General features: G+C 41.7%; 1 protein-coding gene across 2 annotated transcripts in view; it reads right to left on the reverse strand.

The window, feature by feature from the left end:
- Positions 1 to 268: 268 nt before the first annotated feature.
- PALLD (palladin, cytoskeletal associated protein) overlaps positions 269 to 26641 on the reverse strand; it is a 551568-nt gene continuing 525195 nt past the window's right edge. For both annotated transcript variants that reach the window (XM_075347256.1, XM_075347263.1), the window contains 6 exons: positions 24207 to 24301; positions 21258 to 21390; positions 10704 to 10911; positions 6103 to 6268; positions 3599 to 3732; positions 269 to 2999 (listed from right to left, as the gene is read on the reverse strand). In XM_075347256.1, the coding sequence (XP_075203371.1) occupies positions 2836 to 2999; positions 3599 to 3732; positions 6103 to 6268; positions 10704 to 10911; positions 21258 to 21390; positions 24207 to 24301 (900 nt within the window). In that variant the 3' untranslated portion in view covers positions 269 to 2835. The remainder of the gene's footprint in view (positions 3000 to 3598; positions 3733 to 6102; positions 6269 to 10703; positions 10912 to 21257; positions 21391 to 24206; positions 24302 to 26641) is intronic.

A 26641-nucleotide genomic window follows, 5' to 3' on the forward strand; every position in this document is an offset into this window, starting at 1 on the left:
TGCGTTTACACTTGAATTTCCTGTGTAATAATATATGAATGTCAGGCTGCGACCAGTCTCCAGGAGCTTCTATTGTGAATGGAAAACTGCTTTACTGCCCTACAAGAATAGCTACTGATGTTGACAACTCAAATACCAGATTAGGAGACAGCGTGCACACAGGATAATAATAGTAACCAGAGCTGCCGCCGGGTGTCCTGTGCACCTGACATTCTCAATCACATGGAAATCCAAGGGAATTGCTGCAAAAATAACCTCCGCAAGAAGCTCTGAAGAAACAATCTTTATTGAAATCCTTGCATAGCAATTATCATAAAACCCTTACCCCACAAAAGTACATTTGTTCTTGTTATTAAACAGACGTTGCTAAACTTCAAATTGTCTCGGCTCATAACATGGCCCATACACACCGATGGAGGCATTCTCTATAAATACAGATACATGGTGGCGGCATAATAACACAAGTGATTCCTAAATAACAAGTCACATTAACTGAGGTGTCTGGCAGGTAATACAAAAAATGAGTATTTTTTACTTTTTACAAAAATGTTATGAAAGCAAAGTAGCCCATGCCATTGACATGTGCTGACATATCGGGTGGGTGGCGTGCAAGAGGGCGCTTCATTTTGTCCTAGTCTTCCTCATCTTAGTGATAACTGTAATGGTGGCTGTTGGGTCTGCAAGTGCACACTTTGGAAGACATGGGTATTTGTATGGTATATATTAAATAAAGACTATTAAAACAGCACCAGAACCGTACAGTGCTGTCACACTACACGAGGGAAAGGAAGAAAGCAGAAAACCCTAAAGATCTGTATAAAAAAAGCCACTACCGCCCCTACAGTAATATATATTGTGTTATATATCTGTGTAAAAAGATACATGTGGAGTATAGCTGAGATACATAATGATATATGTGCTTCATACGCCGTACAGTGTTTTCTTGCTTTCTCCCTTAGATGAGTACTCTCCTACCATTAATATTAACAGGCAGTTTGTGTTCTGGTGAAAAGAAGTGGATTTTATAAAATATATTGCTAAACAAAACATTTAACCCCCCCCCCATACTTGGAAAATTTGTCACTGGCGTGATCAGGGATATGATGGATTCCCTCATTTCCACTCATTAGCGGCTCACACTGTGATGTTTTTCACTACTTGTCAGGAAATGCTGACTAGTGTCTTGCCTTCATAGAACACAACCCTCTGTATCGATGGATGGAGCAATGCAGGGACAGTCACTGAAATAACGCTGCTGGCATGAAATCTCCCATTAGTCATGGTTTACATAACCTATGCCCAAATATCAGCACGACAGATGTGAGGCACATATCCCTAACTTGGCACAATATGCCACAAACCGAGAATTAAGGGCAGGCATTCATCAAGTGGTATGGGATATAAATGGGCAGTGCTGTATGAATACAGAGAGGTAGCGAACCAGCAGATTGCGTAATCTTCTCTGCTCAATAAGTGTAAACTTGGAGGGTGACTTCTCCCCGCTCACCCCTGCTGCCATATTAATCCCTGGGTGTTCCCTACACATTTGCTCCAGGTTTCATTTAGTGGTCTGGTGAAGTGGCCCCTCTGCGGCCTGTGCTGGCTATATCTACAGACTGAGGTCTTCTGGGTTTTCTTACTGTACAGTTATTTGTAAGTCTTCTGTTGGGGCAACTTCATTGGTATGGCTGAAATGTCTTCACACAATCTATGGCCTGAAATGTAGTCCTCCATCTACAGACTCGGTACATCCCTATCATTTTCTATACAACGGTCCATCCAGTTTGGTTTTCACGCGTCTGATATCGGCTGGTTTACTTTGAGAGACACACTAGGCTTGTGCTTGTTACCAGCATTCCCTGAATGATAAAACCAGCATTCCCTGAATGATAAAATTCTCCAACTTGTCATTTTCACCTTCATTAATCATCGACCACTTGCCTTTCATATGTTCTCCTTGCTTACACTGAGTGTAAAGTGTACTTTATGTATTAACTGGAGTACAAATCACTGACCATGCTGACCTTGTAATCTGAAGGTCACCTACCTCCGGGAAATCCCTACCACTCGTGAACATCATTCTTCTGGAGGGCATTGTTTTACAGATTATATACTGTATGTTTCTGTGTGAAAATTTAGCAGGCCACCCTGAAAGTATCTGAACGCTGTGATAATAGGGATTAAGAAGTAAATGACAGTAAGGGCATTGCATCGGTCACCTGCACTCGGGGTGTGCAAGCAGAGAAGCACAGAAAGGGTGTGATAAGTTTAATGTTCTGCTTCAAGTCCATAGCGGGCTACGTCCGCAGTCATCCCTGCTTGTCTCGCCTTCGTGAATCCTCAGGATGTGATTACCTCCCGATGTCCAATGTTAATAATCATAATAGTTACAAAGGTACACATAGAAGCAAGCCGTATTCTGACACTCTTGAAGCAATATAGCATTACCTTGACAGCCTTTTTTTTTTTTGCAATTGACAAACATACTGTGGGTGTCTGTGGCACTCCAACATAAAACATGGCACACGATCGTCCTACACCACCATCTTCTCAGACATAAGGCACAAACAAGCAGAATAACAAGAGATCCTTTCATAGAGCAGAAGAGTGAGTGATGCTTATGTGAATAAATACATAAGATTTATCATCCCTACTATCCTATGCTCAAGACTGCTTACATATATAGTTAATATGCAGTTTAACATGTCTTTATCAGGTTAGCTGAAGGCAGGCGTGTCTGACTTGTTACATGATGCGAGACTGCTGCCAAGTGACAGCTGTAGCTCCCAATGGCTTCCTCTTATGGCTGCTACAGAAAGTTCTCACATGTCTCATTTACAGGTCTTCGCTCTCCACCAGTGCCGGCTGCAGGTGCACTGGGTTTGCTTCTGGCATGAAGGCAGCTTTGATGTCCAGCCCTTGGTCAGAAAGTGCTGCATATCGACTGGCAGACGGACGTACTTTCCTTGTTTTGGGAGTGTGTGACTGTTGCCACTGAGCTGTGGAGACACATAGAGCAGGAGAGATAAGTGGCATATACCGCAAGTGTGCAATACTGATGATGATAGCACAGATCCCCTGCCTAATTTATCAGCATAAATAAAGGCTGTAATTCAATATCTTCTACATTTGTTTTCACAGTACGTCTTATGGGATTTTGTACAATTTCTACTGTTATCCGCTGAAGATTATCTGCCCACAAAATATAGGAATAAAATCGTGATCATATCTGACAGTTATGAACATACCTTTATTATGGGTAGTTCAACTAATGTGACATTTATCACAGTCTCAAGTTATATTCTAATGATACCAGTGTTACACAAAGAACGTTTGGTTGTATTGGGCACTATGAAGGGTCTATGGCATAGTTCCATAGTTGTACACCTTTACAGGCAGGGGGCATTCATTTTAGGAGAGCAAGTGAATTGGTTTTGATCTATTAGAACCAGTTTTCGCACTTTACTTGGACGTATATGAGTCCCCCTAGGTGAATTCATTATTCTAGTGATGTTGCTCTGTTCTGGATTACTAATTGTAGAGAAAACCATTAGAAGGGCAGGTGTCATTAGCTTGGAGGGTATGACACGGTACTTACTGTGTATATCAAGTCTTGCAGTACAAGATACAATGCCAGCCTCGTTCTTCGCTGATACAGTGTACCATCCAGCATCCTCTTTAGTGGTTCCTTGAATTAGTAGGCAGAGGTAACCATAGTTGTCTTGATGCATGCTGGGAAAAGAAAAACTACAATTATTGTCTGATATGTCAATACGATCAATTCTGCGTTTAGAACGCCAGGTATGTGACAGTGATGTGTTACTTCTTTCCAGCTTAGTGTACCATCACGGCCATGGTCACACGCTGCCGAAAATATCAGTGTGGATTTGGTGACAACTAATATGGATTCTGTCTGTGGCTATGATGCCTATGTGCTACTTGCGGATTTGTCTGCGGATCTCGCCCTACTTCATTGCAAAGCAGTGAATAGGGTAAATTCGGTGATGAAAATCCACACCAATGAGCATTCTGTAGACATGAAATCCACACCAATGAGCATTCTGTAGACATGAAATCCACACCAATGAGCATTCTGTAGACATGAAATCCACACCATAGTATCATTTTTTTCTCTATGGGAATGGCATTTTGAAACATCCATTTACTTGTAATGTAACTTGCTGCAGATTTCCAGTGCAAAATCCTAAACTTGTGAACTTTTTCCTGTTACAGTCATATCACGCATAGAAATGATCCTGGACTTCATTAAGACTGAGCCGTGTCTGGATCACCAGGATCCTCTCATAGCTCTCTGATGTCACCATGAGGTACAAAGCATATTCCGCTAATATAAAATACACTGCATAACTGACAGATATTGTTCTCCGACAGCTGATCAGCACGCACTTCATTGAGAATTCGGTATGAGCAGAATTGCCGACATTACGTGGCTGTGAACTGACTATTATTAGATTCTGATTAATAACAGAGCAAGCTTCACTAGTATGAAATCCATACTTTATCATGTAACTCATCATACATTCATACACAATAACGGAGGATGAACAATCAATTTCTACTAGATAATAAGTTCGGGTGACTGTGACAAATATTGCCTGTGAGCTCTGATCATCCAGAGAAGCCTTAGGCTATGTGTCCACGGTAGAATGTACCTGCGGACTTTTCTGCCTGAAAATCCACGACTTTCGCGGCAAATCCGCACCCGCGGATTTGCCGCGGATTTACCGAGGATTTTGATGCGAATTTTTTTTTTCCCATTCTATACCCAAATCCGCACCAAAATCCGCAACAAACAATTGACATGCTGCAGATTTTTCCGCATCAAAATCCGCGGCAAATCTGCAGCGGAAAAATCCGCAGCATGGACACAGCATTTCCAAAATGCCATTGAAATGGCTTGGAAGTGCCGCTGCTGCAGATTTTCGGCAAATCCGCGGTAAATCCGCGGCGAATCCGCGGCAAAATCCGCGGTAAATCCGCAGCGTGGGCACATAGCCTTAAAGGGGTTGTTAAGGACTTTCATGATGATGACCAATCCATAAGATAAGTTATCAATATCTGATTAGTGAGGATAGGACAGAGTTTGAAAAGGGGGCACATTTGCAGTACCCGGCCTTTTGTTTGGTTTTTTTTTTTACACCCGGCCGGTGTTTTGGGGTGTCTTCCCCTCATCAGTGAAAAGCACAAGATCTATTTTGACTGGCTGAGAGACCTCTAATAGGAAAGCTTTTCCTTGTGCAGAGTGCCTGAATACTTGTAGGCCATGCAAGGCTCCTCTGGCAATTGAAATATACAAATAGCACTAAAGTTCCAGTCTTCTTTCTCTCTGAAGATAACATGAAAGTCAATATTAACCCCTTTAACAAGCCTTTCCAAATATACTTCACTATAAGATATGACACACTAGGGTTCAATAATTTTCCTAGCATGGTAACAAAAAAATTGTACACTGAAAGTTGATCATTTACACTGATTTTGAAGCACCCGTCCCCTGTATTACAGGCTGACCGAGGCATTAACACACCACTCCAGCTTTTTTTTTTTCTTTCAGCGCTGAAATGGCTCTTTAAATGTAAGTTCCATACCCCGTAACATACTCACTTACCAGCGCCTTTATCCTTTTTCAGCGCTGCCCCGATCCTGCAGCTCCATCTTGTGCCCATAACTTCTGACTGTCCGGAAGTGAGAAGTTCCATCACAAAGTCTCAATACAAGTCTATGAAAGCCAGAACGAGGCTCTCATAGAGATGTATTGAGTTGTGACCTCTGGTGCATTCCAGCAAACACTGGAGCTACCTGCAGGTCCCAAATCACAGGTGACAGATCAGAGTGGCAGTGATGGAAGATGAAGCCGCCAGAAGGTGAGTATAAGACAGGGGCAGGTGACTAACATTTAAAGCGCCACTCCAGTGGTGCAATAAAAAAAAAAAAAAAAAAAAAAAACCACACTGGAGTGGAGATCCAAAATGGATCTTGTCCAGTGTGCAGTAAAGAAGTAGGAAACCTCAGCTGAATTGGCAATATCTATGTAAAATTTGACATTTTAGTGTTTAGAACAGTTTTTAACACAATTATAACAACCTGACTCGATCTGTGTTGTACGTCAGGGAATCATTTTCTTTCTTCCAGAATATTTGTGGTGGGGGCATTCCAGACACTCGGCACTCTAGTCTCACGGGGTATCCTTCAGCCACACCTGTGTTTTGGAGCTTTTCTATGAACACTGGTGGTTTGTGGGCATCACGTGCTATTGGAGGCAAAACATACACCGTTAAAAATCCAAATCTCTACCTGTATAAAAGGTGCAGATAAAATAAAGAAGATCCAACTTCCAATTTTACTCTTGCTCTAAAAACAGAGCAATTAAGCCTAGTTTCACATATCCGGCTTTTCGCCAATTGACGGATGTGGCGCACGCCAGTACAGTGTATACAGTACACTGGCAGCGCAACAAGCACCGGTCACATGCTGTCATATGACCGGAGCATGTGACCCGGACGTTGCGGCGCTGCCACTGTACTGTATCATACTGTACTGGCGTGTGCCGCCTCCGTCAAACGGCGAAAAGCTGGATATGTGAAACTAGCCTACGAATGGTGTTTTGTATCCCAGTCTAAGTGAAAGCTATGAGCAAGATGTGTCTAATTCCCTCAAAGATTTAGGTGCACCTTACAATTGGCGTGCGCCTCTGCCAAAAATCTTGCTGTCTCATGGACTAATGTATATTTCTGATGCCAGTAAAATGGCGTACATTTTGATGAGGTTGCTGGAGTCCCCCCCCAAGTTCCTCCCTCTTTGGATCCAAATATTCCAAAAGTCGCACATTTTTTGCTCAATTTCAAGCTTTGCAAAATTCTTGTGACATCAAGGTTTATACTCCAGAAAACTGGTGAAAACTTCCTCGATGAATCGGGCTAAGTATGTTGGTAACAGTTTATTGGGATAAAAAAAGTTAAATCAAATAATAAGATATTGTCTATAAATGTAAAATAGTTTTCCTATGAGCATAAACATTAAGGGTTCGCTATAAAAAAAAAATTCCAATTTTCATCCAGAAAAGTAGGGGTTTTTTTCTCACTTGTTATCAGTGTGTTGTCCATATGCTATCCGTTTTTTTCTCAGCGAATATTCATTTACAATCATTTACAGCGTTTTGTGTTACAGAACGGTAATGTATTCATAAAAAACCCCATGCCACTAGGATGGTCCGTGTAGCATCTGATTATTTTTTTTTTTTATATTGAACCCATAGACTTGCATTGTTGAGTTTCGGCCGAATTATTCATCCATCAGCAGCATGCTTTTGCTCAGGCTGAATACAGCTGAGAAAAACAGATCTGCACTGCCACACTGAATAGCATGCGTCCGAGTGCAATCCCTTTTTTTTCTCGTATTGCACTTGTCCGAGTTACATGCTAGTGTGCATTAATCCTAATAGAGCCAGGATACATATTAGTGCATGAACTGAACAGAAGATACATGGCTCGTTAGTACATAAAGGGCTCTCTTGTGCTATTTACACACCTGGAATGGTACCAATTAAAAAAAAAAATAATATCCACTGCTCTCCACACCCATAATCCCGCCTTCCTGTCGACCCTAATGCTGGCACCAAGAGGTGGGCGAGATAATGGGTGTGGGGAGCAGAGAATATTCATTCTTTTTAATAACAGGCATGCATGATCACCCAGCCACTGGCTTCCTGCAGCAGCTGGGCGATCACATGTGATCATACCTATACCTTTACCTTATTGCTGTAATTTTGGAATATTTGACAGTATATGATTTTTGCATAAGAATTGCTTATGTGTGCCTTTAATTTTATTTATTTTTTTTAAGCTAATTGGTACCCATTGATGTATTGTGAACAGAGCCTTGTGTTTTTGCAGCATTTTTTATGCAAATTAAAAGCTGCTTTTTATAGTACCAGCTATTTCTATGAGATTTCAGAAATCTCATGTACACACAATTGCTTTATTTTCCTGACCGAATTGGAAAACTGCTGCTTTTTTGAAAACTGCAGCATGTCAATTCTTTCAGCATTTTTTCAAAATAAAAGTAAAGAGAAAGAATACACTACCATGCATTTTTCCTGCTTTTTTTGGTTACTGAAAGTAACTTTATTGAGTATGTACTGTAGACAAATATACAGTGTGTCCACCCATATCCTGTCCACCGCCATTAACTTGAGAATGGCAGCAGCTATAGGCATAGAAGTGGGGTCTAAGGAGGGGGGATCTTAAAAGAAAGATTCTCAACAGAGAATCTTTCTGGATTTTTAAATTGGGCACGTGAATGCCGCATGGTCTAAATATGAGGAGAGATCTTGTTATGCAGTATACTTGAATTCCTACATTATTTGTTCGTTATAGGACATACCTTTTTTGCACCAATAATTATATTATATTATACTCTAGTGATTATCAGACATTTGATGGTTCAAGGTCTTTCCCTTAGCATTTGAATTTAAATTTTCACTATATAGTAATATGGGCAGTAACGGTTTTTTCCTTTTTTTGATCCTGTTAGAAAAAATCTTTCTTGTCTTTAAGAGCCTTTTTTCTATTAACTATACCGGGCATATATATATTTCTTATCATGTGATCTCTTTGGTTACTTCTGTTTTTAATCAGTTTATGTATATATATATTGGTGTTTTTTCTTTATTCTTTGTTGTGCTGAATTTTCGGTGCAGTGTCTCAGCTTCTATTTCTTCTTTTTCTTTTTTCTTCTGTGCTCTCCACATTAAGTGGGGTGGGTGGTATCTCATCTAATCAACTCAACCTGTTCTTGTTGTGCACAGACTTCAAATACTGTCTTAGAGATTTTCTCTGCGCATTCCAGACCTATTTAGGTTGAAACACGTAGGAAACAGCTCCTCTGTCTTGCCTTTCTATTTTTGTCTTGCTTGGATGGAATATTTTTATTATCAATAAAGAATCTGCTTTTAAAGAAAATCTACTTTCTCCTGGAGTTGCTGGAATTTCTCCTTTTCTAGAAGTGGGGTCTAGGTATAGTAAAGTAGCCATGCGCTATGCAATGAAACCACCTATAGCGCCACCTGGTGGACAACAATGGAGTTAGCATTTTTATCTTGAAAACGAAACGAGAAAGAAAGTGAATTACAAAGTTGCAGGGCATCATCAATTCAATACGAATCAACACCTTGCATACAGAAATGCTATGATATGACCCCCCCCTCCCACCAAACATTGAAATCTGGTCACACATATGGTGCTCATTTAACTTTGATGCTCAAAGTGGCCACCGTCAGCTGCAATGCACATCTGGACTCTGGACAGCATACTGCATCTTGCTGCACGTTGTGCAATATGGTAGGTGACACGTTTGCACAAGCATCTTTAATACATCGTCGTAGGTCCTGCAATGTTGGTGGAGGGGTCGCATACACCTGCTGTTTGATGTGACCTCACAGAAAAGTCCAATGGGGTCAGGTCAGATGAGCGTAGAGGCCACTCCACGCAGCCACCATACCCAATGACTTGTAGGAAGGTCTCCATGAGGTATCGCTTCACGTCCCCAGCCTTGCGAGTTTTACACATTCTAATCATAGCATTTCTGTATGCAAGGTGTAGATTCATATTGAATTGATGATGCCCTACAACTTTGTAATTCACTTTTTTTCTCTATCTCGTTCCATTTTCGACATAAAAATGCTAACTCCGTTGTTTTCCACCAGGTGGCGCTATAGGTGGTTTCATTGCGTAGCGCATGGCTCCTTTACTACACCTAGACACCACTTCTATGCCTATAGCTGTCGCCGTTCTCAAGTTAATGGCGGTGGACAGGATATGGGTGGACACACTGTATAATCTATACCAAAAATGCAGAAAAACCTGTTTTTTGTAAGCAACTTCTCTACTGCCTAAAGAGCAGACTTTGCCTGCACAAAATAAACCAGCAAAAATCAAACGTGTGAACATAGCCTTAGGTGGGTAACGCTTCTCAAAGTTATCCAGGAACAAAACTGTTAATTCTCTGCACAGATTCAACACACTGAAAATGCTAAACCGTACAGAGAAATATTCTAAACAACTGGATGCTCTGCCAAGGACTACTACAAACACATGACAACGAGACTGAGTGCAATACTTTCCAGATTGTATATAGAGTTTGCGTAGCCAAAAAAGGTCCTGAGGTGCAGTCCTGCACGAGGAGCACTCTACGGAGGCCGTCTTCCTATGTCCGGCTGCATGTTTCACGTAACATTGGCCCGTAAACTGAATGCACTAAAATAGCTGTGAATTCTAGAGACCATGCCAAAAAACTAGAGGGGAGTCCCCAATATGCACACCGGCCTAGAAGATATAAAGCAGCCCTGCTCCAGGCCACGGTCACCATGGTTACAGTGTGAAAACATGGACACCGAGTCTGATGGAAACCTGCCTTCCACAGAAGGACTCTGCGGATGTATTCCTGGCATGGCCCTGGGTAACGAGGCCATTTCTATTCCTAAAGCAAATAATCTTTTGGTTTTTTATCCCATGACGTAGCAAGAATGTACAGTACACTATTAATAGGGGACATAATTTGACAGAAATCTTTGAGTCTGAAGTACATGTTGTTTTCTATCTTTTAGTCAGTTTCAGCATCAGATAAACCTCAGTTTTCAAAACGTAACACCAAAGCTCCCGTAGATTAAATACTACAGGGTGACTTACCAGCAACTATGAGCTCCAAGCTGAAGGAATTCTGCCCAGCACGGTTGGAGGCCACACAAGTATATATCCCTGCATCCCTTGTGGTCAACGGCTCAATGATCAAGGAGTGCACGCCATTCTCACGCACCAACATTTTGTGAGAGTTGTCCGGGCGGACAGGCCTTCCATTCAATTGCCAACTCAGGTCAGGAGTAGGTAGTCCACTCACCTGTTTTATAGAAATTAAATATATTATTGATCATTGAACAATTTATGGAAGTTATCAGAATAATACTATAGCCATCATAACTAGAGATGAGTGGACCCGAACTTTAAAGCTGAGTGCTCATACTGAACACAGACTTTACGTATGCTGACCACTTGTGTGAGCATCGCTGGGCACGGGTACACTCGGCGGTGCTCAGCGTAGTGCGAGCAACATGCAGCATTTCAACGGTTCACACTGGGGGTAATAACAGCATTATCAGATGTAGTGTGTACAACCTCCTCCGGAATGCTCTGTTTATGGCTGGCTGTATGTAGACCCGAACTGCCAATCAGTGATTCCAATGAGGTTCAGGTCAAGTTTGAGTCCAGAACAGAACTTTAGCTAAAGTCTGGCTGAACCTGCAGAACCCGAACTTCCACGGGTCCACTTATCTCTAATCATACGTAATGCACCATCATATCAAAACAACATGTGTACTTCAAATCGGAAAGCTCTACACAGAGTGAAAGGAGAAAATTGTGACTTTTTGGAGAACATGCTTATTTAAGACTTATCTCAGACCATTAGAACACACTGCTGCCTCAGCCAAAACAGCGATAGAAGTCATAGCGTACGAGAAGGTAGTCGTATGTATTAATTTGGGTCTGTCACTCTCTACCTGCCTTCCCAGCCAGGAAACTGTTCTGCAGCTCTGAAGAATCCTCCCTGCACTGATCGTCATTAATGGGAACCTATAGCTTTATTCATGCTGCCCAAACCACAGGCAGTGAGTGTTAGGTTGTGTACGCACACTGCTTTTTTTGGTGCAGTTTGTTGCCAACACCTGCATGTCTTTTCGTCTCCCAGCAAAGTATATGAGAACTCTGAAGTGCTGTGTGCATGCTGCTTTTTATGCCTGCAATTTTGGGTTCACAAAAAAAACTGCAGCATGTCAATTCTTTGTGTGTTCAGCCCTTCGAGCCATTGATTTCACCCCCCCAAAAAAACTCTTGGAAGGAAAAAAACTCAAAAAACACATGCTTTTTTGTTGTGTTTTTCTGCCAAAAAGGTAGAGTTTTTTTTCAACAGATTTTCTGCAGCGTGCACACACAGCCTTAGAACTTTTCAGGCATCTGCGCCTCTGTAACAAGCAGAATAATGAAACATGCTATCCAGGAAATGGGATTATCATCCTGAATCTCTTTTTACTCCTGTATAAACAGAGCCTATGCCCACTACCGATAGGAGCAATTCATTTTGTATTTTGATAGATCGCACTTTTACAACAGCAGCAATACTAAATGTGTATTTTTTTTCTTTTTTTTTAATGGGAAAAATTGAGTTATTTGAACTTTTATATATTTTATTTACATTTTTTCATATTTAAAACAAGTTTTTTTAGACTTGTCACAGTTCTTGCTAGTCCTCTTAGGGGACTTGAACCTGCAATCATTCTATTGCTTATGCTATATTCACCAATGCCATAGCATTACAATATCTAGTAGAAGACATGGGCTGGCGGTGAGGGGATAGAATGGCGTGCCCCCTGCCAGTGCGAATTAAATGCTGCTGTCACATATTGACATCAGCATTTGACAGATGAACTATTAGAGGCACATGATGGCTGAACGTCACATCATCTGGCAGGAAAGATGCAGGCTTAGATTGCATCAAAGACAGGTAGACGACTTTTGACGGACATAGTCTAACATAAGTCATTAAGGGGTTAAGGTCCCTATATATCAATGGGTTTGGAAAATAGTGTTTTGTATATTTAGGCCCCCAACTTTCACAGAGAGCATGTGAGCACTCAGCAGAGTGAGCACTTCTATGTATGGTATAGGCAAGATAACCAACGACTGAACGATCAACCAAACTATCGTATGGCAGACAGCTATTAACGTGTTTGGGGGCTTTATTCCTCTTTCACTGTTGACAAATAATGGACTTTTGACTGAATTGAGCATGCATGTCTGTTGGTTAGGAGGAACGGTAGTCGGCCAAAGAGCATGCATGGCCACACTTAGGCCATCAGTACACACCTTCTTATCTATTTATATCTGGCCATCCCAACCTCAGAGGATAATGGATAATGGTTTGGCCATGTGTGTACTGCTATAAGGGGTTAGGAGTATTGGCTAAAATTATAACATGATACAATATACAATTGTATCTCCGACAATGATATTAGCACTAGTTATTCAGCTTACATTGCTGCCAGCTGTTACATTGAAGCCTCATGTTCATGTACTATAAATATACAGCAATATGGTTTATTTTTATAGTTACCCTCAAACTCTTAGGATAGACAGGTATCATAAACATCCCATACGACACGACATGTCAGTGAAGCGCATAAGGTCAAAATCTGATTGTTGCCATGTGCTAAAGAATTAGCCACAGATCTGTCATTCATCAAGCTGTCAAATTACCCCATGTACATCAAGTGCACCACATGCCCGCCTCAAACTTAAGTAATTTCTGTCTACGGAGGGATTATTCTTGGAACGGCTACTCTCTTAATCTCAGTACAGAGAAATGACTGAGACTCTAACATATAAGAAGGATATACTCCGTTAAGGCAGAAAAAAAATATGAAGAGATTTCTTATCTTAAGTTTCCATTTCGAAAGCCATACCTATTTAGTTTTCTGATAGTGTTTATACAGGGATACTTTTTCTTGCAAACTGTTTTATTGTTAATGGCACCATTTTTGGGTACATACAGTCATGGTCGGTGGCACTCTTGAAATTGTTCCAGAAAATCAGGTATTTCTCCCACAAAATTATGGCAATGACATATGTTTTGTTATTCACATGTTTATTTCCTTGTATGTGTTGGTAAAACACAGAAAAACATAGAAAAAAAGGAAAATTGGGAAGTTTCACACAAAACCCCCAAAATAGGTCTGATAAAATTGTTGACACCTTTACAAAAGTGTGGGTAAACAACTTGGTTTCAAGCATGTAATGCTCGTTCAAACTCACCTTTAGCAAGTAACATGTGTGGGCAATATGAAAATCACACCCGATACCAGATAAAAAGGGATAAGTTGACGCAATCTTTGTATTGTGTGGCTGTGTGTGCCACACTAAGCATGGAGAACAGAAAGAGGAGAAGCGAGCTGTCTGAGGACTTCATAACCAAAATTTTTGAAAAATATCAACAATCTCAAGGTTATATTCCGTCCCCACAGATCTTGATGTTCCTTTGTCCACAGTGTGCAAGATAATCAAGAAGTTTACAACCCATGGCATTGTAGCAAATCATACTGGACATGGACGTCAAAGAAAAATTAATGAAATGTTGCAATGCAGGATAGTCTAGATGGTGGATAAGCAGCCCCAATCAACTTTCAAAGAAATTTAAGCTGTCCTGCAGGCTCAGGGTGCATCAGTGTCAGGGTCAACTATCCGTCAACATTTGAATGAAATGAAAGGCTCTCACAGGAGACCCAAGAGGACCCCACTGCTGGTACAGAGACGTAAAAAACTGATTTCAGTTTGCCAAAATGTACATGAGTAAGCCAAAATCCTTCTGATAAAGCGTCTTGTAGATAGAGGAGACCAAGATTGAGCATTTTTTGTAAAAGCACATCATTTTACTGTTTAGCAAAAAAGGAAAAAGGCCTACAAAGAAAAGAACACAGTAACTACAGTCAAATATGGTGGAGATTTGGGGTTATTTTGTTGCCTCTGGCACTGTGTGCCTTGACTGTGTGCATTATAAAATTAAATTATTATCAAAGGATTTTAGGTCACAATGTGCCCAGAGTCAGAAAGCTGGATTTGTGTCCTAGGTCATGGGTCTTCCAGCAGAACAATGACTCCAAATAAACTTCAAGAAGCCTCCAGAAATGGATGTAAAGAAAGCGCTGGAGACTTCTGAAGTGGCAGCAATGAGTCCGGATGTAAATCCCATTGAACACCTGTGGAGAGATCTTAAAATTGCTGTTGGGAGAAGCCGCCTTCAAATATGAGAGACCTGGAGCAGATTACAAAAGAATGGTCCAGAATTCTAGCAGAGAGGTGTAAGAAGCGTGGTGATGGGTATAGGAAGCCATTGATTGCAGTTACTTATTCCAAAGGGTGTGCAACCAAATATTAAGTTGAGGGTGCCAACAATTGTGTCTGGTCCATTTTTGGAGTTTTGTGTGAAATTACATCCAATTTGCCTTTTTTCTGTGTTTTTTTTAACAAAATATCTGTAATTGCAATAATTTTCTGGGAGAAATACTTACTTTTCTGGGGTGCCAACACTTTTGGCCATGACAGTATACGGAATAACATTTATTTTTAAGGGGTGCAATGGAAAAGTAAAGCAAGTCTGCTTTTTAAGGTCTTGTTATGACATAAGCAGTGCAGTCTAAATGACATGTTATCTTTATTCTGCCGGCTGTTATGATTACAGAGATACAACATTTATACAGTTGTGTTAAGTTATTTTTTAGTGTTGACAATAAAACACTTTTCTAAAATTATTTAGTGATTTGTTGCTGAAGAAGTCTTACTCTTTCTGTAAGAACCAGCCATTTTCATTGGTATCCTTATTGGATACAAATAACTTTTCATCATTTTTAATTCCTTTCTGTGAGACAGGATGAACAAAATACACTAAATCTGCCAATGAATGCTGCCTATTAGTGTAACACTGCTAGACCGCTTACTAAGCCCTGCCAATGGATCATCTACCCTGGGGCCTCTATTAGTTTACCATAGCAGTTGGAGACCTATCTGTATCCTGCAATCACTTCATAGGGTACTAATAAGACAGAATGCGGACACGGATAGTGGTTTTATAGAGGAAACAGCCTCCCTCTGCACTAAAGCTGGGGTCACAAGTAGCGACGCTCCAACGATCCCACCAGCGATCCGACCTGACAGGGATCGTTGGTGCGTCGCTGGTGAGCTGTCAATCAGGCAGGTCTCACCAGCGCCTCGTGTAGCGATGCTGCGCTTGGTAACCAGGGTAAATATCGGGTAACTAAGCAAAGCGCTTTGCTTGGTTACCCGATATTTACCCTGGTTACCAGCGTACACCGCTTACAGGCTTCCAGCGCTGGCTCCCTCTATACGTAGCTAGGGTACACATCGAGTTACTAAGCAAAGCGCTTTGCTTAGATACCCAATATTTACCCTGGTTACCAGCGTACGCTGCTTACACAGAGTCGGTGCTTGTTGGTCTCCCGCAGTCAAAGACGCCGATGTGTGGTGCAAAGCGGTAGACCAACGAGCAAAAAATGAACCAGAACAGTGTGTAACGAGCAGCGATTTCACAGCAGGGGCCAGATCGCTGCTTAGTGTCACACACAGCAAGATCACTAGTGAGGTCACTGGTACGGCACAAAACCTGTGATTCAGCAGCGATCTCGCTATGTGAGAAGTACCCCTAAGGTTTTCCAGATTTTATTAACCTTGGCATTAAAGGGAATTTATCAACTGGTTTTTGCTAAGTAATCTGACAGCAGCATGATTGACAGAGAGCCCGATTCCAGTGAGGTCACTTAGTTTACTTGGTGCAGCTGTTGTGTTTTCTCTGCTGTAGTTCTAGCAGAACTCAGAATGCTGAGCTCTGATAACCCTGCCAACACCACTGATTGGCAGCTTTCTGCATACACTGTATAATAACCGATAGCTGATAATCAGTGATCGGGGTTAGATTGCACAAGGCAGTTGACCAGGAGGCATGAGACAGCAAGTGCTGTAGTAATAATCTTCCACTGATAAAATACTGAATGTGTTGAAAGAGTAAAGCAGCCCAGTAAGTGACATATCCCTGGATTCAGGGTCTCTGCTCCTACATCATACTGCTCTCAGATTACATAGCAATAACCTGGTATCAAATTCACTTTAAAAAAAAAAAAGTTTCACAGCTAGGATTACAGTCACCTCCAATTAGGAAAGTAAGGTGTCGGCTGTATAACATAACTGACATCAGCAAATGATTGTTTTGCTCCTATTTCTGCACAGTACAGAGGTTTGTGGGCATGACCTATGTTACAGAGCTTAGGAGGGGTTGAAAATTGGAAAGGGTTAAAGGGAATTTGTCAGCAGGTTTTTACTACCTCATCTAAGAGCTGCATGATGTAGGCATAGAGATCCTGAATCTAACGATGTATCTCTTAGATTAGTAGTTGCAACCTTTCTGACACAGTGAAAGATTTTAAATTTTGCATGTAGTAGTGCTGCGAGAGCTGCCCCTGCCCACACTAGGCTATCAGTGTACACTTCCATAGACAGAAGCTGAGGGGGCGGAATCTGACTCGGTGCACAGCTGAGACCCACTAATGATAAAGCTAAAAGGCTTAAACTAACATTGCATGTAAACAAAAGCACACCTTGAGATAAGAGACAGCTGGCTGTAAACTTCATGTTAACTCTTAAGGCCACGTCTCACTAAGTGACATCGCTAGCGACATCGCTGCTGAGTCATAGTTTTTGCAACGCAACAGCGATCTTGCTAGCGATGTCGCGGTGTGTGACATCCAGCAACGACCTGGCCCCTGCTATGATGTCGCCGGTCGTTGCTGAATGTTCTGGACCATTGTTTGGTCGTTGCTCTCCCGCTGCGAAGCACACATCGCTGTGTGTGACAGCGAGAGAGCAACGATCTGAATGTGCAGGGAGCCGGCTTCTGTGGATGCTGGTAACCAAGGTACACATCGGGTAACCAAGGTACACATCGGGTAACCGAGCAAAGGCTTTGCTTGGTTACCTGATATTTACCTTGGTTACCAGCATCAGTTGCTTCTAAAAGCCGGCTCCCTGCTCCCTGCACACGTAGCCAAAATACACATCAGGTTACTAAGCAAAGCGTTTTGCTTAGTAACCAAATGTGTACTATGGTTACCAAGCACAGCGTCGTTACATGGGTCGCTGGTGGCTGATCTCTGATCGCTGTGGAGATCTGCCTGTTTGACAGCTCACCAGCGACCATATAGCGACGCTCCAGCGATCCCTGCCAGGTCAGATCGCTGGTGGGATCGCTGGAGCGTCGCTAAGTGTGACGGTACCTTTACATCATGGTGGCTTCAAATTACATAGCAAATGTCCTGACAGAGTCCCTTTAAAAAGCGCAAAGGGGTGAGCCCTACCGGTTTAGGCAAAAATATAAAAATAGATAAAATAAACTATAATGCCCAGAATGTACTCATGTGCTGAAGACTATTTGTTCTCACAGAGATGCATTGCTAAAATGGAACATATGTAAAAAAGGCATTCTGTTAAAGTAGTCAATTCTACAAGATTTTTCTTGTGTAATCTGTTTTTGGTCAATCAATTTTTTTTAATGCAAAATCTGAAGTGAATTCCTACAGATGACCAATGAAAGACTTGGGCAGGTCTCACCTTGTTACTTAAAGAATTTGAAAACCATAAAGAAGAACGAGAACTGTGGAGAGACACTTTTACATGATTACATATGTCACGGTGACATCTTCACCGCTGCCCCAGGCTTCTATGGGATTAGTGTGTAATATCGGTGTGTCGGAGATGCACTATTATTTCACAGCTTTTCTATACTTTCTCTATAGAAGCAATTACAATCCCATGCTGCCAACAAAGCCTACCGAAGATGACATTTAGCTCGAAAATATCTGTACAGGTCTAAGCTGCTTTAAGTGACAAAGGACAATACCAGCTAATTTGTCTTCAGCGCAGTCTAGATCCATTACTTGATCAGTGGCTATGAGTATCATAAACTTTTCTCAAGTTTCCTTTCCCATGGGAAGGTTTCGAGAGGCAGGAAGAGATGTGGAACAATTCTCCCTTTGAAGCATTACTTCACTACACATGTGCCAATAATCTCTAAATTGCATTCCCCTGATGCTTAACTTTCTAAAGTCCTCCTACATGGATGAACTGCTTTGAACCATTTGATGACATGTGCAATTGGTACTGATTTAGCTTGCCGGCAAGCAATGGTCACTGAATGTGCACAAAGCACTTGGGGAAACATTACTTGAGCTCCAATAGAACAGAGACTCTGTATACAATAAGCTGAAAGGTGTTCAAGTATAATAATGACCCTGGAATACATGTCCAGGTCAAGACCACAAGAGAAATCTATATTAGCTGTTAAAAGGCTTAGTAAAAGGCCGATTTTGTTGAGGAAAGCTGCGGCCATCCATGAAGTATTTTATGGCGATCAATTAGATAAAAGGCTGAAATCGCAATACAAAGACAACTTGAGTCCCCCAAAGTAAAAACCAATCCTACTGAGCCATTCTCTGGGCTCATAGAGGAGGTCCCGAGTGTTGGACACCCCTTTGTGATGTTGGTATGCACATACAGAACACAAACGAGTTCTCCTGATGAGACAACAGCTTTGAGACTCCTATAAGACCTTACCTGTGCATTAATACTTAAGGGGTCTGGAGATGTTACAGTGGTCATACAGTATACAGTACCATTTAAAAGTTTGGACACAACTGTTCATACAATGTTTTTGTTCTTATTGGAATGTGCACATTTCAAGCTTAGACTGAAGGCAGCAAAATCATGACGGTACACGTATGCAAATAAGGAGTAAAGAAACGTAAAACAAGCCAAATGCGTTAAACCTTAGATGCCTCAAAGTAGCCCCCATTTACTCTAATGACCGCTTTACACAACTCTGGCATTTCTCAAGCAGCTTTATGAGGTAGTGACCTGGAATGGCTTTCCAACAGTCTTGCAGGCAATCCAAAAGGAGCTGAGCAAGTTGGCTGCTTTTCCTTCAGTTATCCTAAAACTTCTCAATTAGCACAGCACTCCATCCCTCTGCTTTTTAGTCACATAGAGCTGTGATCAGAGTAGGCTACTTTCACACATCCGGCTGTAGCAGTGCGGCACAATCCGGCGCTCTGCTGAAAAAAACGAAACCGTTTTTTTGTTGCCGCCGGTTTAGTTTTTTCCAGCATTGATTTGCATTGGCGCCGCATGGGCTTGCGTTACGTCCAGTTTTTGCCGCATGCGGCAGATTTAGCAGATGCGGTGGCCGGATGGAATGTTCCCTGGCACGTTTTTTGCTCCGGCAAAAAAACCGCATCGCGCCGCATCCGGCCGCTGCGGCGCATTTTTCAATGCATGCCTATGGACGCTGGATGCGGCGCAATGCGGTATAAACCGCATCCGGCCGCCGCATGCGGATTCTTCCACTGCGCATGCTCAGTAGCGTGCCGCAACCGGAAAAAAAAACGGACGGGCCGCATGTAAAAACCTTATGCAAAGGATGCAGTGTTTTCGCCGCATCCGTTGCATAGGTTTCACAGCCGGATTGAGCCGCAGTGCTCAAACCGGATGTGTGAAAGTAGCCTTAAATGGAGGTACTTTGAGCTAGCTAAGGTTTAAATATATATTCTGGTTTGTTTCATATGTTTCCATACATGCTCCTTCATGATTTTACTGCCTTCATTCTGACTCTACGATGTGCACATTCCAATAAGAACAAGAAAATACTGTTTATGGATAGGTGTGACTAAAATGTTGACTGGTGCTTTAACATGTGCTGCTAATTTAATTAATATAAAAATATAAACTTCATTCAAAACATAATATCAATGTCCAACTGTGTTACATAGTGGCCTGGAGGTGTCACGTAAGCTTGGCTACATATACTACATGGACTCTTATAACTGTCTTTTTGTACAACACTAATTATAAAGATTCGCAAGACGTTGGTTCAGCAGCCTCATTGGTAATCCGTGGCTTCTAGACTAGAGTACCAGAAACCTACCTGCGGCATCCTTATAGCCGCTTCCATTTTGTAGGCCCTGCAACATCATTACATTGTGACGCACACAATGAGGGGCCTACTAATCATAACGAGTACTAGGGATGCTTCTGGTGCCCTGTTTCCGCAAAAACAAGACCTACCGTGAAATTAAGCGCTAGTTGGATTTTGGGTCTTTTTATCAGTATGCTTAAAATATAAATCCCCCTCCCAAAATACAACAATGCAATGAGTTGTGGTTCCATAAGGAAGTGTCCAAGCAGCTAAAAGAGTACAAAAGGAATCTTCATCAAAGAGAGCAGACACAGATAATTACAATTGGCAAGTGCTGATGGTGGATGGGAAAATATGAGACATCCTTGAAAATAAGCCCTGGCGCATCTTCCGAAGCAAAAATAATATAAGACCATGTCTTATTTTTAGGGAAACCCGGTAGTAGAAGGATTGCAGTGCTGCGGAACCAGGGGTCTCCTAATCTTTTTGTTCATTCTCATTTAAGGGTTAAGGGTCTGCTTAGAAACAATTTCTAGTAATATCTTCTAGGATATCTTTTCTTATATCCTTTAACAAATAATCTACACTTGTAAAGAGAACATCATTGACTTTCACATTATGGGCAATGTTCGGCAGTGTAATGGTTGTGAGTGACTCATTACCTTGCAATCCATCCTACAGAGCTTTCCTTCTTGGACAATGAGATCTCCAGGAGCCTGCAAGAAATGAGGACGGAAAAATCTCTCTTGGATAGGTTCATTTTCATCACCGCTATCTCTTGACCGAGACCGGGGTCTAAAATGAAAATAAAAAAAAAAGTAAAATTGTTTCCTTCCACAGAAATGTGCGTTTACAACTCAAGTAACTAGACAATGATGCAATCAGCCAGAAATACCGGGTGGCCAAAAGTTTGAGTATACATAAAAATATTCCAGGATATTGTTTCAAAGTCTTGTGGTAAGACACCATATAAATAATTGGTGATCTATACCACGTGCAGCGTCTACACATCATGGCTGAGTAATGTCTAATACTAGTTAACATAGCGGAAAAATATGATCGTAAATACTATGAGAAAGCTGTAATAGGACATGCAAATACATTCATTTTACATCTTCTATACAAACTAAAATATTCTGGTAGATTAAGGTACAAGTTTTTATTTTTTCAACATTTAATCTCAATATACATACTGTACAAGACCAGTCTGTTCTCCAAATCTGTTTTAGGACATATATACAGTGTGTCCACCCATATCCTGTCCACCGCCATTAACTTGAGAACGGCGGCAGCTATAGGCATAGAAGTGGTGTCTAGGTATAGTAAAGTAGTCATGTGTTACACAATGAAACCACCTATAGCGCCACCTGGTGGAAAACAACGGAGTTAGCATTTTTATCTCGAAAACGGAACAAAATAGAGAAAAAAAGTGAATTACAAAGTTGTAGGGCATCATCAATTCAATGCGAGTCGACACCTTGCATACAGAAATGCTAAGATTAGAACGTGTAAAACTCACAAGGCTGCGGGCGTGAAGCGATACCTCATGGAGACCTTCCTACAAGTCATTGGGTATGGTGGCTGCATGAAGTAGTCTCCACACTCACCTGACCTCTGACCCCATTGGACTTCTTTCTGTGAGGTCACATGAAACAGCAGGTGTATATGACCCCTCCACCAACATTGCAGGACCTACGACGACGTATTACAGATGCTTGTGCAAATGTGTCACCTACCATATTGCACAACGTGCAGCAAGATACAGTATGCTGTCCAGATGTGTATTGCAGCTGACTGTGGCCACTTTCAGCTTCAGTTAAATGAGCGGCATATGCGTGACCAGCATTTAATGTTTTTTTTTTGGGGGGGGGGGGTCATGGGTTTCATATCATAGCATTTCTGTATGCAAGGTGTCGATTCGTATTGAATTGATTATGCCCTGCAACTTTGTAATTCACTTTTTTTCCTCTATCTCGTTCCGTTTACGAGATAAAAAGGCTAACTCCGTTGTTTTCCACCAGATGGCACTATAGGTGGTTTCATTGCGTAGCACATAGATACTTTACTATACCTAGACACCACTTCTATGCCTATAGCTGCCGCCGTTCTCAAGTTAATAGCGGTGGACAAGATATGGGTGGACACACTGTATATATGTCCCAAGAAACTATTATTCAGGAATACCTTTTTTAAGACTCTTCTGTAATTCCTTTTGGAAATGCATGAGTAAATTGACAACTGGGTGTTGACAGTTGGGGTGGGTGTAGCTACATAGTGTCAGACTGTTTAGGCCCATAACCCTACTGAGAAGAAATGGTACTGCACCCCTGTCAAGTTATACATTTTCATCAGGGTGTAAGGCCTCTTTCACACATCCGTGTTTTCGGTATGTGTGACGTCCATTTTCACACGTACCGGAAACACGGGACACAAGTAGACCCATTAAAATCAATGGGTATGCGCACACCTCCATGTTTCGACATGAAGCGTGCATCGGTGTGGAGCACATGCGTATCTGTATGCTCCACACAGCGACATGTGTTTTTCTCTGGCAGCATGGGTGTCACACAGCCCACACACTGATGTGACCCATGTGACCAGAGAAAACACATGTCTTTGAATTTAAATGATTTTCTATACTCACCTGTCTCCAGTGCTACGGTCTTCAGTGCTGTCGTCACTTGCTTGTGAACCCGCTCATTATGCTCATCAGTATTCACTGCACCATGGACCTGGAAGCAGCAGCAGTGCTGGAGACAGCAGCGGTGGGGACAGGTGAGTATAGAAGTTAATGATGTCCGTGTGTTATGCGGATGTCAAATGGATAGCACACTGACAGCACACGCTGAACACACACAGGATCACATGCTGAACACACACAAGCACATACATACGCACCTACACTACGGACCGTACAAAACGTGTGTGTGTTTTGCACAGATGTGTGAAAGAGGCCTAAAACAGTCTGGTGAATGCAATAATTTACTAAAACAGACATTTAAGCAGGAACGCTATAGACTGGGGCAAGAGGAGATCACTCTGATATGAAGCAGGGTGTCAGGGAGAATTTGTCTACAGAGTGCTTTGCTAGGACATATAGTCTGTTACACAGATGAGTACAGGATGCTACAAACTGTATCCTGCTGAAGGAATTGTATGTGTATTATCAGGTTTCTACTGCTAATATTTGATAATGTCACAATATATTTGGGAATCGCTCATAGTTCTAAGCTCTAACACCACACATTCACATTGGATAGGTGTTGGGCAAATGATCATTCTGCCGACAGCCATCTCTCTCAACTACCGCATACACAAAAAATGCGTTGCTGAGCCAAGACTTCTAGTGTTCTCTATGAATAGGCCAGATACCTCTGACTGTGGCTCATATTCTGAAGAATAAAATAATAATTCACCATTTGTCAGGGTAGCATTGGAAGGACCCCATAATTATTAGATTGTCGACCAATATCAACCGACTTTAATTTGTATGGGGGCCTTAAGGCTTTGTAATTGGTATGAATGTACAATTTACACGGTAAACAAGTAGTGTATATAGATATATTGCCTATCTTTATGATTTGTGGCAAGAGGATTAATATAAAATATACCTTCTAACATGGGGCTGTGATGTGGGTGTGCGGGTACTCCTTCCTCTCTGGTTCACAGCCTGCACCATCAGCCTCCCAGTGCAACTTACTCTGCCCTGTAAATGAGAGACAAAAAAAGTCTATAAAAAAAAATAGACAAATGAAGCAGTCAATGTTTCACCTAACCGGTGAGATCTGGTCAGCGGTAGTAAATACCATCATTCACATTTCTGAAGTTAGAGGCTTGTCAGGCTCCTCTGAACACACTCATTGGCCCCGATTTATCAAGGCCAGCACTGTTCACACCGGTCTTTCTTCAGGAGGTGTGCTGGAGTAAGATGCTCCTGATTCAAGAAGAGGTCAGAAAAGTGATGTGCCCCTATGGGCGTGCCTCACCAAAAATCTTACGCCCCAAGTCATCAAGAGCTCCAATTTTCACAACGGTCTTGTTGAGCGGGTGTTGTGGAGTCAGACGCTCCTGGTTCATGAAGACAGACAATCAAAAGCATCTGACGAGTGATGTGCATCTCCCTGCACCTTGCCCACATCTTACTCTTATCCCAGACTAGACTAAGATTTCTAGCATAAGTAATACCACAGATGCTTATGAAGTAGACAAGCTGTGGCGTCACTCTCCAGCTCCATGAATTTTGGTGGTGCTGGGATAAACTAGCGTGAAAATAATAAGTCACAAAATTGTGGCGCAACTTGGAATTCTGACGAGATTGCTTTGGCAATTTGGCCTAGTGTCCATTTTCAGCTTGAGTAAGGTTTGTGGAATAGTGAATGCCTCCGTTCGTCATCAATTTGATGAGAAGTAGTCGTCACATTCCCAGTCACAGCTCCGCTCAATTGACAAAGCTTGGTGAAAATGGAGTAATTATACCAAGAGTTGCAACATTTTAGAGTAGCCTCATGTTGCGCCAAAAGTTTACAACATTCCAAAGCTTTATGCACCTGAATACTGGTATAAATGATTTGATAAATCGAACCCATTGTCTGCTGGCTACATGGCCTGATGAATATACTTGGCTGTCTTTACACTATGGGTCTCTATTACATAGTGAATGGTCCATGTATGTAATATTTATAACGGATAGTTAACAGACGTTTATTGAACATAATGTCCTTAAATAACATGTGTAGACCCATCATAGTGTAATCACATCTGGGATAAACCACAGCATTCTGACGTAGTAAACAAGCAGCCATTCTGTATACATTTAATATTTGGCTCACTATGTAAGGCCAAGTTCACATGTCCTGTAGTCATCCGTTAGAATGCATCCGTTGGGAAACCGATTTCTGCCGGATCTGTTTTTTTAACATTGGAGTCTATGGACAAAGGATCTATTAACAGATTACTATTTGGCTATCCATTGTACTTGCATTTGTAACGGATCCGTTGTTTTTTTTTTAACAGGATTTGTTACAAATGGATCAGTTCTCCATAGACTCCACGTGTTAAAACCAGATCCTGCCGGCATCTGTTACTTCACAACGGACAAAAAAGTAATTTTTGTAAACTTTTTTTCCGAAATGGATGTTTAACGGGTCCGTGATATCAGATGATTACAGGACATGTGAACTCAGTCTAAAATAATCTTACTATGTAAGATAATTTGCCCATAATGAGCACTAATAAGTATATCACGTTAAGGCCCCGTCACACACGAGATCGCTAACGAGATCGTTGCTAAGTCACAGTTTCTGTGACGCAGCAGCAATCTCGCCAACGATCTCGTTATGTGTGACACCTAGCAGCGATCAGGCCCCTGCTGTGAGATCCTAGTCGTTGCCGAATGGTCCAGACCATTTTCTTCAAAGGCGATATCCTGCTGGGCAGAACGCATCGCTGTGTTTGACACTGTGTGACAGGGTCCCAATGACAACAGAGATCGTTATACTGGTCGCTACTGCGACCTGTATCGTTACTGAGTCGTTGGTAAGGTCTGACTGTGTGACATCTCACCAGCGACCTCCCAGCGACTTACCAGCAATCCTTATCAGGTCGCATCGTTGTCGGGATCGCTGGTAAGTCGTTGCGTGTGACTGGGCCTTTACTCGGGGCTCATTACACATCTATTTACATGCAGTGGACATCTGCATGTACAAAACATATGGGGACAAATGATGGTTACTATGATTGTTCCTCTACACATATTATACATGAACTGATCAATAATAATCTCACTAAAAAGATGTGAGCAGGTGGCAGCCAAATATTTACATAGGTAATGATCGGGAACAGACCTTTCTCTGCACATTCATTTGGTCCAAGTAGAAAGGCACATTTGGGATGTCAAACATACTGCCACTATCTGACACTGACTTCTATGCATTATTTTTCAAGTTGTTGCATATTTTAATTACATTTTTTTTTATAATGATGTTTCATTGCTAGACACATCATACCAGAAAGTAATATGGATGCCTATATACAGTAATATGGATTA

This window comes from Anomaloglossus baeobatrachus, chromosome 1, assembly GCF_048569485.1.
Source record: "Anomaloglossus baeobatrachus isolate aAnoBae1 chromosome 1, aAnoBae1.hap1, whole genome shotgun sequence".
Lineage (NCBI taxonomy): Eukaryota > Metazoa > Chordata > Amphibia > Anura > Aromobatidae > Anomaloglossus > Anomaloglossus baeobatrachus.